The sequence below is a fragment of the Mytilus edulis genome, chromosome 11, assembly GCF_963676685.1.
Source record: "Mytilus edulis chromosome 11, xbMytEdul2.2, whole genome shotgun sequence".
NCBI classification, from domain to species: Eukaryota; Metazoa; Mollusca; class Bivalvia; order Mytilida; family Mytilidae; genus Mytilus; species Mytilus edulis.
Genome location: NC_092354.1, coordinates 71,818,564 through 71,832,692, shown reverse-complemented (window position 1 = coordinate 71,832,692; position 14,129 = coordinate 71,818,564). Strand labels below are relative to the sequence as shown.

The 14,129-nt window shown below is 32.1% G+C and overlaps 3 protein-coding genes across 4 annotated transcripts; 2 read left to right on the top strand and 1 right to left on the bottom strand.

The window, feature by feature from the left end:
* The first annotated feature begins 101 nt into the window (after positions 1-101).
* On the top strand, positions 102-2,923 carry LOC139496195 (very low-density lipoprotein receptor-like). Its single transcript, XM_071284662.1, has 4 exons — positions 102-328; positions 1,199-1,348; positions 1,849-1,962; positions 2,659-2,923. The coding sequence occupies exons 1-4, from the start codon at positions 256-258 to the stop codon at positions 2,796-2,798; spliced, it is 477 nt and encodes a 158-aa protein (XP_071140763.1). The 5' UTR covers positions 102-255; the 3' UTR covers positions 2,799-2,923.
* Positions 2,924-4,065: 1,142 nt separating this feature from the next.
* On the bottom strand, positions 4,066-9,469 carry LOC139496193 (very low-density lipoprotein receptor-like). Of its 2 annotated transcripts, XM_071284660.1 has the most exons (5): positions 9,322-9,469; positions 8,663-8,803; positions 7,439-7,582; positions 6,631-6,765; positions 4,066-4,240 (listed from the first exon to the last, which is right to left on the bottom strand). In XM_071284660.1, exons 1-5 carry the CDS (start codon positions 9,413-9,415, stop codon positions 4,116-4,118), a joined length of 639 nt encoding a protein of 212 aa, XP_071140761.1. In that variant the 5' UTR covers positions 9,416-9,469; the 3' UTR covers positions 4,066-4,115. The 2 variants fall into 2 exon arrangements, with proteins under 2 accessions (XP_071140761.1, XP_071140762.1); XM_071284661.1 differs by lacking the exons at positions 8,663-8,803; positions 9,322-9,469 and adding an exon at positions 8,180-8,317.
* Positions 9,470-10,504: 1,035 nt separating this feature from the next.
* On the top strand, positions 10,505-13,873 carry LOC139494975 (very low-density lipoprotein receptor-like). Its single transcript, XM_071283097.1, has 4 exons — positions 10,505-10,784; positions 11,987-12,136; positions 12,723-12,836; positions 13,535-13,873. The coding sequence occupies exons 1-4, from the start codon at positions 10,712-10,714 to the stop codon at positions 13,672-13,674; spliced, it is 477 nt and encodes a 158-aa protein (XP_071139198.1). The 5' UTR covers positions 10,505-10,711; the 3' UTR covers positions 13,675-13,873.
* Positions 13,874-14,129: the final 256 nt, after the last annotated feature.

Sequence of the window (14,129 nt, the reverse complement as noted above, 5' to 3'; positions counted from 1 at the left end):
TTAGAAGAATAGTCAATAACAATGTTAGAATTGACATTTTCTCCCATTTAAGTGAATAACATTTACATATGATAAGGTGAACAAATAATTCAACGTTTTATTTTGAATTCTGAAAGTAGCTTTTCAAATTAAACATTGATTAATAGTGTACGCCAAGCTAACTAGTAACCAGCATGTGATAATAAACAATGAATTTGTCATGGAGAAAGTTTTGATACTGTTTTTAACTACACGTAGTTACAAAGTATATGAGAAATGAACTATCATTCGATTTTCATTTTAGTATTCCATTTTGGCATACCGCTTCATTGTTCAGTTGTGGTGCAAGGTAAGTGATTCTTAACTTTAATTCGTATTTCGTCAGAAAAAACCTAAACAATAATAGCAAGCGTTACTCATAAGACTTGGGCTTGAACAAATCATGCAGCCCACTTCTTTTAATTGATGCAAATTATAAAGGCCGACCATGTACCCGAATAAACTCAACTGATCAAAAACTTGTGACATTTACTTTCCATCTGAACTAGAAAAAACGGAGGGGTAACTTTAATTGAAAGTTTAATTTTGCAGATGGATTTCTGCCTCATTCAATCCTGACGTCTTAAAATGTAAACATCTGAATGTGCCTGTGCAAGACTATATACCCCGTCGGACATTACGATGATCAAATCTTCGTGTATGAGTTGATATCTTTGGCAATAAGGAATTCAGATGATGTGATGCACTGCAAAATCAGTATTGTTTTAGAAGATTTATAACCAACTTCACTTGAACAAGGACAATATAGAGCTCGGCTCATTATACATACATTATATATGGTTATACACTACTGGTGATACCAACATGATTTTGATGACCAATATGGATTACCTGATAACCATGCATATGTTCTTTTACCAGAGTCCTGTTCCCTTTTCATTGTAAGTATCAACGAATGTTTGTTTTCCGTGATCATGATAATATGAACATTTATGTTGTCCCTCATCTTGGATGGGGTCCTTGCGTCTTAATCTGTAGTTTTCTTTGAACACTTTTGTTTATGTTTGTTTTTCTGTCTCTTTCTGTCTATTGGCATATTTGTTTTTGTGTTCCTCTTAATAATTTGTATCACTAATATATTGAATAAATGTTCGAAAGCTGTTGGACAGCAGAGGTCAGAATTTAAAAAAAAAATGTATGTATATGTATATGTTTGCAGACATAACAGACGAAACTATATGTACATCATGTCCAAGTGGGTATTTTCAATGCAAAAACTGTAGATGTATACCATCGAGTTGGAGATGTGACGGTGATAAAGACTGCGGCTTAGATGATACTTCAGACGAGGACAATAGACATCTCTGTGGTAATTTTGTTCATTAATAATGATTTATTCTATATAATGTAGTAGGGATGGCATATCGTGCGTACTGATTATTTAGTTGTTTGTTTAAACCGATCCTTTTACATCTATAATGTTCTATCTACTATCTTCTGCATTTGGTTTAAATTGTAATGTTAGTTACAGACTATTTTTTTTGTCAAAAGGAAACTTGTTTAAAATATACTCTACGATGAACTGATAGATATGTATTACCAAACATAAAAGATCCAGTGCCAAATCCAGCAATTTTAAAAACGAGTGTCCCAATCCAAAATTGATTGAAGAACCAATTGCTTGACCCGATATCTTGGATCCACCACAGAGATGGTTTACAAAATTCGTATTCTAAATTTCATTAGTATGAAATATTTTGAGATTTTGTATAAAATAAGAAAGTTTAGTAATAGTGTAGTTACTTTATAATCCATGTTTATCCATATTATAGCAATGACATACATTATTCATCAATTTATCATCTATAGGTCAATGCTCCGGATTTAGGTGTGAATGTGGGAGGTGCATTCCTCAAAGATGGTTGTGTGATGGAGTTCCAGACTGCTCTGATAACTCTGACGAGATCCAATGTGAAGGCAAAGGTAAGGTACAAGTTAACAATATATCTTTAGATTTATAGTGTTAACAAATAAAATATTACTCAAATATAAAAACTTGATGTTTTAAACGAAAGTGTGAATCTATCATAGCTCATGTATCATTGTGTGCTCTTTTATCTACTCGAAATTGTTATCATCTCCTGACTGTGACATTAACGAAAGCGATTCATTACTGCGATTTTGTTTGTTTGAACATGTACAGTGCGATCTGTGACACAGGTAGAGCAGGATCTGCTTACCCTCTGGAGCATTTATTTAGTTACATATAATTGGTTTAAACTTTGTGAAACATTCCTGTTGAATCTTAATCCCGAAATTCGTTTCAGGTACTAACGTTTTGTAACTTATTCATGTTATCTATTTTCATTTCTAAAAAATATTTATAAATTTTATGTTTATTACTGGATGACCGCAATTATGATTCTAATTATTGTACCAAGTCGAATACGTTACTGCAACATCGATAGTCATGGTATAGCAAACTGGTTTACTTTTATAAATTGTTATTTGGATGGAGAGTTGTCTCATTGGCACTCATACCACCCGCAGTGTTGGTAGTTGAACACTGTGGGAACTTGCTTTTTGGTATGATCATTACCGACCATTAAGTCCTTTATCCATAAATCGTTATAGCATTAAGTATGTTATATTTTATAGTTTTATTTTTCATATTTGCAGACTACTGTGATCTTGATCCAGATAATCACTTCCGGTGTACAGCAAGTGGAAGGTGTATAATATTGAAATGGAAATGTGATGGAGAGTTAGATTGCGGGGCTGGTGATCAGTCAGATGAAGAAGGATGCTCAAATTCATGAAGATGCTTTAATGAATACTTATATCATTGAAGAACACTGTCATAAAATACATTTCTTTGGAAGTACAACTACTTGCCTTTTTTTAAGTTTGTATTAGTAAATGTTCTAATATATTATTTGGATAATTATAGCATTATCATATTCATACCATTATACATGATGTGAATAATACCACGAAAAAATAAATATAGCTAGTTCTGCTTTAAGTATTGATTTATGTTTTGCGATTAACAATTGGTGTATAAGAACTAAACATAACGGCAAAAGAAATTATATCTAATACCATTACAGCAGCACTTGCTTTTTTTTTTGTATTTTGTTTTTGGTAATGGTTTGTGTACTGTTCTTGTTGGATTGATGACTAGTCATTAGACCCAAAAGATTTCAACTGGATTGATTACAACTCGAAATCTTTTAACGAAAGACCTTTCGATTTTATATAAATCAATCAGGTTCAACAACCGATATTAGAGTGCAGACCAACAAGATATATCTAGAACATACTATGTACTTTGAGCTTACTATTAATATTAGTTTTTTGTTATATATTATATATATTCCGATAGTTTACCGTAAGGTACTATACACAATCAAGAATCAAGAACAAAACAGAATGAATAAGCACGCGTTTGTTGAAGAATACTATGTGCCTGTAGGTGGCTGTCTTACGGGCAAATACTACACGTCTTTTTTTATTGGTGTTTCTTTTTCTTTTGGTGTTTCAACCAGCGATACAGAAAGTCACTCTGCTAGATAGAGGCCCATATGTTATGTGTCGTTACAAGCAGTATAACACATAAACCATATGCCATGCACCTCCACAGAATATCGACAAAAACAGATCCAGCAAAATTACATATTTTTCAGCAAATCAAAAAATGTATAGTCAATTTAACACCACATGTGTAGTACTTCAAGTATAGATTGCATGCATTTACTACATTCGTTGTCATGTTGTTCGTTTTGTAAGTAGAAGGCCAGATTGCCTGTAGATAAACACTGAACTTTAGTAGGAAAGCATCAAACTTTGGCGCTTATTATGTATTTTGACTACTTATATCACTCAGGGACTAGTTTTTCGAAGAACAGAGGGCATGCTTTTTCAATCGTACCAAGTGGATATGTTCTTTTAAGGACACTAAATATAGGTGTTTCGCAATGGGAATAATGAGTTTCACTTAATCATAGTTTTATTTCATTGTCTATACTAAACTTGATGAATAAGGCTATTATGTCACAAATCAATATTGAATATCAATTATACATGTACTACATTATATTCCTTTTTATTAAATTATGTGTAAGAAAAGAGTCAATTTAGAGTGTGCAGATAGCCTTGCTTTCATCTGACCCATCAGAACAGTCGTATTCCTTATCACATGTCCAATTTAAAGGAATGCATTCTCCAGACTTACATTCATATTCTTTATAACTGCAAAAATCTACCAATGAAAAACAAATAATATATCAAGTGCATAACATATACGTATAGATTTCAACATGCCCTTTTCCATATTGACCCTGGTATCATCCTGAGACTCCCATATATCGGCCTTCAGGTTTTAACTGATACAGGCTAACAAAATGTTTATTGCAATATATTGCTATAAAACACTCTTGTTTGGTTCATACATTTGTAATAATCTTATTGTATCAAAAAAATATTCAATTTGTTCAAAAAAGCAATGATTAAAAAACGCATATTTATAAAATACCGAAACTCAATAAAAATAAAAATAGAAAAGTCGTTTAAGAAAAATGGAAAATAAAAAAAACTTTTAGTCTAGAGCATTTTAATTTAAAACAGCTGGCGAACTCTTGGCTTGAAACATACATTCGTCATGTATAAACATGTGAATAAATCCTGCTTTTATTACTTGATAGACCTCTCACTGGTCATGTCTTTTCTGAGAATGTGTTCAGATTTGAGTTATTCGAATTACAGCGAATACATTCATGGTTTTGTTTAGACGAATATAAACTTGTGTGTTACGTTTTAATAATTTATTAAAGGGGCACTAACTGTCAAATTCATGGTCACCGATTTGACTCAAATTCTCATATTTCATTTATAACTATGTAAAACATTTATCAAAACTATCCGAAGTCTAAAATAAACAGTGTACAGAGCATGGGGTAGATACTATATAGGTTCGTTTCGTGTGTTTTTTAGTCCAGACGCCATCTAATTAACTATCGATTTGTCCTCTAATGACCATATAGGCGATGTAAACCTAAATAAAGATATTAAACCAGCACGTGGAATTGGATTTTTATAGGTCTGTTTGATTTTATTTTATATATTAAAAATTGATGTTTCTCATTGCTTTTAACCGTATAAGAATGATTTTATGTGCATCGAACTAGTAATCAAATGAATTACTGTAGTTTCACTTTCATTGATGACATTCTTTATCTTTAAATAATCAGTACACGTACAATGCATGCGTTGTCAATCTCTAGCTAGGGGTTAAATTGAATTTCACATGAATACGGATTTAAAGAGGTTGACTCATTCACTTGCAAGGTAATAACTAATTATCAATGTTTCTTAGCGTAATTTGACAAGATTGAACCTTTTTGACTGCAAAAAGCGAATTGTTATTTCACTATTTCACATTCATTATTGATTGAACAAAAAAAAACACTTTAGATTTTGTATATATCTCGTAGCTAGTGGCCCTTTAACATATGTGTACATTTTACGATGAATTTGTAAACCAGTGATTATGTAAAATTCCCTGGAATAATTAGCGGTTTTGTAAAATCACTAACAGTTATAGTGATTTTGTACTGGTGTATACAACAGTGAAATTTAAATCTCATGGATGTAGTAAAAGCCCTCAAATAGGTTAGGATGTTATAAATTCACTGAAATAAGTGCTAAAAATTTTATAAAATCCCTGATTCAAAGTTAAAAGTTGATATCAATTTTTTTTGTTATTTTATTAATATCAAAATGGACCCTTGCTTTTGAAATGTATGTGTTAAAAAATACTTTTAGTTCAAACAAGCTTAAGTGTAAATTGATTTTGAAATAGGCATATGAACTGATATAAAGACTATAATCTACTAATTTTTGTGTAAAAAGAGTTTGGGTGTCATCTATTGCTACTGATGTTTTTCGATAGTCTATTCTATTGTGTTCGTATCTATTCACAAATGGAAGACAATTTAACTACTTGTCAAACTGATATGGAATGGACAATAGATACAGATGACTGATTTAAAAACAGAGAATCGTCAGTTCTTCTGTCACCCTAAAAAAAAATGTCATTAAGGCAAAAAATAACCTTACAATTGCCGTTATATTTCTAGATCGCATTTGAAAAGTAGTTGTGAATAACTACTGTCAGCTTTTTAAAAGAATCTTTTCAAATTTCAAATATTTAAACCACACAATAGTTTGGTATTTTCTTTCCTTTAGGTTTATAAAAGGAGATAAGGGTTGAAAATTCAACTCGCATTTTTTATAATATAAAAAATATGGGTATTCTCAATGATCCTACACCATGATGAAAATAACGTTACGTCATTGGTGGAAAGTCCATTGTTTAGTACGTTTTCCGGAGCACATGAAATCCCCCCAAGATTTTGGTGGTTTGTGTTGCTTATTCTTCAGTTTTCTATGTTGTGTCTTCTGTACTATTATTTTTCTGTTTGTCTTTTTTATTTTTAGCAATGGCGTTGTCAGTTTATTTTCTATCTATGAGTTTGACTCTCCCTTTGGTATATTTCGTCCCTCTTTTAAATCATTCATAACGTTTTGTATACTTTTGAAATGATAACATAGAATGAAACTTTGAATTTGAAATGCTGTTGTGAATCTAACCTGCATCACAATCATTCTCATCTGACGTATCGTCTGCTCCACAATCAAATTCACCATCACACTTCCATCCTTTGTATATGCAATCATTACTGACAGAACAACGGAAGCTGGTTTTAGCGTCGCACGCATCTTTCGCTATGAATGAAACCAACTTGTAAGTTACTTTTTATATTCGATATGAGCAACATGAATGTTGATGTGTTATATCTCACAAGTCCAGGGTAACTAAGATATAGAAATCATTTCTGATTATCAAAATAATTTATCAGCTACTTGTGTCTATTGTTAAAAAAAATCCGAAATTATAAAGAGGTATAGGGTGAGGGTTGAGATCTCAATAAACATGTTAACCCCGCAGCATTTTCACTCCTGTCCGAAGCCAAATCCTCTGTCATTTGTTTATCTTGTGTGATTTTTAGTTTCATTTCCTTATATATGTAATCTTCGGCTGTTATCTGCTATTTTGTAGGGTTTTTGACTGTTTGACATATTCCCCATTTCATCTCTATATTTTACGTAATATTTGGTTACGAAAAGTTGATTCCGTAGTGCATGATACGTACATTTTCTCTGTCATATTTCCGATCGAACGTGTATTGATGCAATAGTAACATGCTTACCTTCAACGAAACAGTCGTGTTCATCAAAATTTATAACAAAAATACCTAACTGCCAAAGTTGGCAAAATCAAAAGCTCAAACACACCAAACGACAGTATTTATGTAAGAACTGATATGCATATGAATCGGCGTCATATGTCAAGCTTTGGTACAATAGGCTGAAAGAGCAAATTTGAACCAACTCCTACCTAATAATTCACTACAACTGTTTTCATCTGTGCTATCACCTGGTCCACAGTCACTGTTTCCATCACATCGCCATTGCTTAGGAATACAGGAACCAGATAGCTCACACCGAAAATATCTACCGGGATTCTTTGCACAGTTATCATCTGGATGAGATATATGAAAGTTATAAGTATGTGCCACGTATCAAACATAATACAGCAGTGATTTCCTGGAGTTGACATTTACTTACAACTAGTATATGTTTTATTGAGCCTATTGTCTAGTAACCGTTTGTATATCAATCCCAAGATAAAAAACCTAAAGAATGGCAAATAACTAACCAGGTTCTAGTTCTTAACATGTACAACTTAACCATAAGCAATACAATTAGAAATGTATCAGAACGTTTTAATCAGTCGGCATACATATGCATGTTATTGTGTTGTTTTACTGTGCCTGTTCGTCCGGATACCATGGTTTAATTAATTCAAAACTGTTATTTTGTTTCATCTGATTTGAATTGTTAAGTAATGGGTATGAAAGAATTTTCAAAATAAAGCTCATTACAATTCAAGCTTGGGTTGCTCACGACAATGTATGACTCGGAGTTCAATTTAATTGCAAACATTCGTATGACAAAATGTTAACTGCAAAAATACCGCTTCTTGATGTTTTGTCTAACAATAGTTTGATTAAATGATCTTACTAAGCTAGAAATTCGGATTAGGGAAAAGTGTTCCAAATAGGTAATATTAACTCACCTAAAAGTTTACAATTTGCTTCATCCGTATTATCATGTGGTCCACAGTCTCGTTCTCCGTCACATGTCCACTCTATTGGTATACAGTTACGATTCTTACATCGCATCTGTTTTGTCGTACCACGTGTAGGACATTCCTCACCTTAGTGCAAATCAAAATGATTAAATGATATAGGGTATACGTGAATGAGACAGCAACGAAATCAACACTAACAATAAATACATATGGAAGACAATATACATTCTACAACAACAGGTGTAATTCAACGCAATATTTCAAGCTCTAAATCAACCCGAGCCTTGAAAAGTCGAGAAATAATGTTTAAACGTTGTCATAATTGCAGTATAGAAACTGAACTGTAAGGTAACCTTCTCGATGTTTTGTCTTACAATAGTTTTAGTAGGTTCATTTGATTAAACGATCTTACTAAGCTAGAAATTCGGGATTAGGGAAAAGTGTTCCAAGTAGGTTATATTAACTCACCTAAAAGTTTACAATTAGCTTCATCCGTATTATCATGTGGTCCACAGTCTCGTTCTCCGTCACATTTCCACTCTATTGGTATACAGTTACCATTCTTACATCGCATCTGTTTTGTCGTACCACGTGTAGGACATTCCTCACCTTAGTGCAAATCAAAATGAATAAAAGGATAATGGATATACGTCATAGCAAAAAAAATAGACTCCAACTAATAAAAACATCAAGAAGTGAATATACATTTTCCAACAACAAGTGTCAGTCTTTGTATTTTTAAGCTCTACTTTTACCTGAGTCATTGAAATACGTTTTTCAGTACAATAACTGAACTTGTAGGTTAACTTCGAAAATGTTTAATTTGTTTATAATATGCATTAAAATGTATATAGCAACTATCGTGTAAACATGTCGGTACTACCCATCGATTACTTTGCCAACCCGTAAAACTATATTTCATTTTTAAATGATTCTCATTGAAACGATAAGTTCATATACTTATTATATTTAACATCGAGAAAATTATCAATGTCTTCTTTCCCTACTGTATGGTAAACGACAGGAGAATGACCTTTAGGATGTATATATTAAACACTTGTTAAATATAACATGAAGTATAAGTGAAAGTTCAAAAACAGAAATAAAACCTTATTAAGTATCTATACCTTTTCCTATCCCAAACTGCAAACCAATGCAAACCAATAGGTACCAAATATTCAACATGATTTTCGAATCTGTCCAACGAGTTATCCAGCGCATTGATATGATAAAATACTAACATTAAAGTCAAATTTCAATTACTCTATTTTGTTGTTAAATGACCAATTCAGATCATCTCATACAATTTTCATAAAGGTTAAATGATACAAATCATCTATCCTATCAATTCTGTCTATGCATCATTAGTCTTGATGAGCAATAATTCGAATAAAATCACAATTTTAGATTTTGATAACGGGCATTAAGGAGAATTTATTGCTGAATATTTACTCCACGACATTTGAAATTTGCATTACATACTAATCAATATATAAAAGGAAAATGCTCAAAGTAAAGTAATACCATGACATACTCCAGCTCAACAATGTTAAAAAACAAAAACTTCAAAGACCAGGAGTTTAGTCCTAAATTCTTTATAAAGCCTTACAATCTTATGTATCTGCAGATAGAGGCACACTGTATTTCACTATTTTTCCGTCTTGCTCATTTTCCACCATGCTTTATCAATGACAAAACAACAAAATTTTGGTAAAGGGCGATACTATCATTTTTTGAAAGTTTATTTTAGCGCATGTCAACAAAATATTTTGAATACCAATATCAACTTTGATATATCAGACTTCGTCGACTATTTCATTTCGACGTGACGCGTGTTTAACGTTAAGTATTGTATATTTTGGAATATGCATATAACAATTATTATTTTCTTAATTTTATAATTTACATCTTTAATATATTAAATGCACATTGCTATCTTGCAGAAAAAAGTATGTATTTATGTCAAAATCAGTTCATACAGTGGTATAACAGTACACCATAAGAACGAATTTGATTATCTCCTACGTATCTTCATTGTCTCTTTCATGTCTATCACCATTAATTTTTTTAGACATGTTAAAGTTTAATCGGTTTTGAAATTGTTTGCTGTATCTAATATTGGGACGGCAATAATTGACATTTTAGCAATAATTCTAAACAAAGATTCTTCAACATGAAATGTCAAACCACTTCCACTTATTTATATTGTTATTATTACCTACTACCATTATATAAATAATATGGATGTAACTAAATGTACATTAGAAGAATAGTCAATAACAATGTTAGAATTGACATTTTCTCCCATTTAAGTGAATAATATTTACATATGATAAGGTGAAAAAATATTTCAACGTTTTAATTTGGATTCTGAAAGTAGCTTTTTCAGATTAAACATTGATTAATATTGTACGCCAAGCTAAATAGTAACCAACATGTGATAATAAACAATGAATTTGTCATGGAGACAGTTTTGATACTGTTTTTAACTACACATAGTTATAAAGTAAATGAGAAATGAACTATCATTCGATTTTCATTTTAGTATTCCATTTTGGCATACCGCTTCATTGTTCAGTTGTGATGCAAGGTAAGTGATTCTTAACTTTAATTCGTATTTCGTAAGAAAAAACCTACACAATAACAGCAAGCGTTACTCATAAGACTTGGGCTTGAACAAATCATGCAGCCCACTTCTTTTAAATGATGCAAATTATAAAGGCCGACCATGTACCCGAATAAACTCAGCTGAGCAAAAACTTGTGACATTTACTTTCCATCTGAACTAGAAAAAACAGAGGGTTAACTTTAATTGGAACTTTAATTTTGCAGATGGATTTCGGCCTCATTTAATCCTGACGTCTTAAAATGTAAACATCTGAATGTGCCTGTGCAAGATTATATACCCCGTCGGACATTACGATGTTCAAATATTCGTGTATGACTTGATATCTTTGGCAATAAGGAATTCAGATGATGTGATGCACTGCAAAATCAGTATTGTTTTAGAAGATTTATAACCAACGTCATTTGATCAAGGACAAATAGAGCTCGGCTCATTATACATACATTATACATGGTTATACACTACTGGTGATGCCGACATGATTTTGATGACCAATATGGATTACCTGATTACCATGCATATGTTCTTTTACCAGAGCCCTGTTTCCTTTTCATTGTCATTATCAACTAATGTTGGTTTTCTGTGATCATGATGAACATTGATGTTGTCCCTCATCTTGGATGGGGTCCTTGTGTCCTAATCTTTAGTTTTCTGTAATCATGATAATATGAACATTGATGTTGTCCCTCATCTTGGATGGGGTCCTTGCGTCTGAATTTCTAGTTTTCCGTGATCATGATAAAATGAACATTGATGTTGTCCCTCATCTTGGATGGGGTCCTTGCGTCTGAATCTTTAGTTTTCCGTGATCATGATAATATGAACATTGATGTTGTCCCTCATCATTGATGGGGTCCTTGCGTCTCAATCTTTAGTTTTCTGTGATCATGATAATATGAACATTAATGTTGTCCCTCATCTTGGATGGGGTCCTTGCGTCTCAATCTTTAGTTTTCTGTGAACAGTTTTTTTATGTTCGTTCTTCTGTCTCTTTCTGTCTATTGACATATTCTTTGTTTTTCTGTCTCTTTCTGTCTATTGACATATTTGTTTTTGAGTTCCTCTTAATAATTTTTATCACTGATATATTGAATATATGTTCGAAAGTTGATGGGGCAGCAGAGGTAAGAATTTAAAATAAAACAACTGTATGTATATGTTTGCAGACATAACAGACGAAACGATATGTACATCATGTCCAAGTGGATATTTTCAATGCACAAACTGTAGATGTATACCATCGAGTTGGCGATGTGACGGTGATAAAGACTGCGGCTTAGATGATACTTCAGACGAGGACAATAGGCATCTCTGTGGTAATTTTGTTTATTAATAATGATATACTCTATATAATTTAGTAGGGATGGTATATCGTGCGTACTGATTATTTAGTTGCTTCTTTAAACTTTCTAGAGGAACTTTATTCTTGATTGTGTAGACCAAATACATTAGCCGGTTCATGTACCAATCCTTTGACATCTATAATGTTCTTTCCTACTATCTTCTGCATTTAGTTTAAATTGTAATGTTAGTTACAGACTATTGTTTTTGGTCAAAAGGAAACTTGTCTAAAATATACTCTACGGGGAACTGATAGATATGTATTACCAAACATAAAAGATCCAGTGCCAAATCCCGCAATTCTAAAACCAAATGTCCCCATCCAAAATTGATTTTAAAATAAAAGGTTGATCTAACTCCCGGAACCAATTGCCCGACCCGATACCTTGGATCAACCACAGAGATGGTTTATATAATTCGTATTCGAAATTTCATTAGTATTAAATATTTTGAGATTGTGTTTAAAATAAGAAAGTTTAGTAATAATGTAGTTACTTTATAAAACATGTTTTTCTATATTAAAGCAATGGCAAACATTATTCATCCATTTATCATCTATAGGTCAATGCTCCGGATTTAGGTGTGAATGTGGGAGGTGCATTCCTCAAAGATGGTTGTGTGATGGAGTTCCAGACTGCTCTGATAACTCTGACGAGATCCAATGTGAAGGCAAAGGTAAGGTATAAGTTAACAATATATCTTTAGTTTAATAGTGTTAACAAATAAAATATTACTCAAATATAAAAACTTGATTTTTTAAACGAAAGTGTGAATCTATCATAGCTCATGTATCATTGTGTGCTCTTTTATCTACTCGAAATTGTTATCATCTCCCGACTGTGACATTAACGAAATCGATTCATTACTGGGATTTTGTTTGTTTGAACATGTACAGTGCGATCTGTGACACAGGTAGAGCAGGATCTGCTTACCCTCTGGAGCATTTATTTAGTTACATATAATTGGTTTAAACTTTGTGAAACATTCCTGTTGAATCTTAATCCCAAAATTCGTTTCGGGTACAAACGTTTTGTAACTTATTCATGTTATCTATTTTCATTTCTAAAAAATATTTATAAATTTTAAGTTTATTACTGGATGACCGCAATTATGATTCTAATTATTGTACCAAGTCGAATACGTTACTGCAACATCGATAGTCATGGTATAGCAAACTGGTTTACTTTTATAAATTGTTATTTGGATGGAGAGTTGTCTCATTGGCACTCATACCACCCGCAGTGTTGGTAGTTGAACGCTGTGGGAACTTGTTTGTTTTGGTATGATCATTGCCGACCATTAAGTCCTTTATCCATAAATCGTTATAGCATTAAGTATGTTATATTTTATAGTTTTATTTTTCATATTTGCAGACTACTGTGATCTTGATCCAGATAATCACTTCCGGTGTACAGCAAGTGGAAGGTGTATAATATTGAAATGGAAATGTGATGAAGAGTTTGATTGCGGGACTGGTGATCAGTCAGATGAAGAAGAATGCGCAAATTCATGAAGATGCTTTAATGAATACTTATATCATTGAAGAACACTGTCTTAAAATACATTGATTTGGAAGTACAACTACTTGCATTTTTTTAAGTTTGTATTAGTAAATGTTCTTATATATTATTTGGATAATTATAGCATTATCATATTCATACCATTATACATGATGTGAATAATACCACGAAAAAATAAATATAGCTAGTTCTGCTTTAAGTATTGATTTATATTTTGCGATTGGCAATTGGTGTATACCATTACAGCAGCACTTGCTTTTTTGGTATTTTGTTTTTGGTAATGGTTTGTGTACTGTTCTTGTTGGATTGATGACTAGTCAATAGAGCCAAAAGATTTCAACTGGATTGATTACAACTAACTTAAAATCTTTTAACGAAAGACCTTTCGATTTTATATAAATCAATCAGGTTCAGCAACCGATATTAGAGTGAAGACCAACAAGATATA

What these genes read in the sequence shown, in the direction of transcription:
- LOC139496195 (XM_071284662.1), top strand. Translation starts at nt 256, where the DNA reads ATGAACTATCATTCGATTTTCATTTTAGTATTCCATTTTGGCATACCG. An exon ending in TTGTTCAGTTGTGGTGCAAG is followed by an intron (nt 329 to 1,198) that starts GTAAGTGATTCT and finishes ATATGTTTGCAG; the next exon opens with ACATAACAGACGAAACTATA. An exon ending in GATCCAATGTGAAGGCAAAG is followed by an intron (nt 1,963 to 2,658) that starts GTAAGGTACAAG and finishes TCATATTTGCAG; the next exon opens with ACTACTGTGATCTTGATCCA.
- LOC139496193 (XM_071284660.1), bottom strand. Translation starts at nt 9,415, where the DNA reads ATGCGCTGGATAACTCGTTGGACAGATTCGAAAATCATGTTGAATATT. An exon ending in GCAGTTTGGGATAGGAAAAG is followed by an intron (nt 8,804 to 9,321) that starts GTATAGATACTT and finishes ATTTGCACTAAG; the next exon opens with GTGAGGAATGTCCTACACGT. An exon ending in TGAGAATGATTGTGATGCAG is followed by an intron (nt 4,241 to 6,630) that starts GTTAGATTCACA and finishes TTTCATTGGTAG; the next exon opens with ATTTTTGCAGTTATAAAGAA.
- LOC139494975 (XM_071283097.1), top strand. Translation starts at nt 10,712, where the DNA reads ATGAACTATCATTCGATTTTCATTTTAGTATTCCATTTTGGCATACCG. An exon ending in GGACAATAGGCATCTCTGTG is followed by an intron (nt 12,137 to 12,722) that starts GTAATTTTGTTT and finishes TATCATCTATAG; the next exon opens with GTCAATGCTCCGGATTTAGG. An exon ending in GATCCAATGTGAAGGCAAAG is followed by an intron (nt 12,837 to 13,534) that starts GTAAGGTATAAG and finishes TCATATTTGCAG; the next exon opens with ACTACTGTGATCTTGATCCA.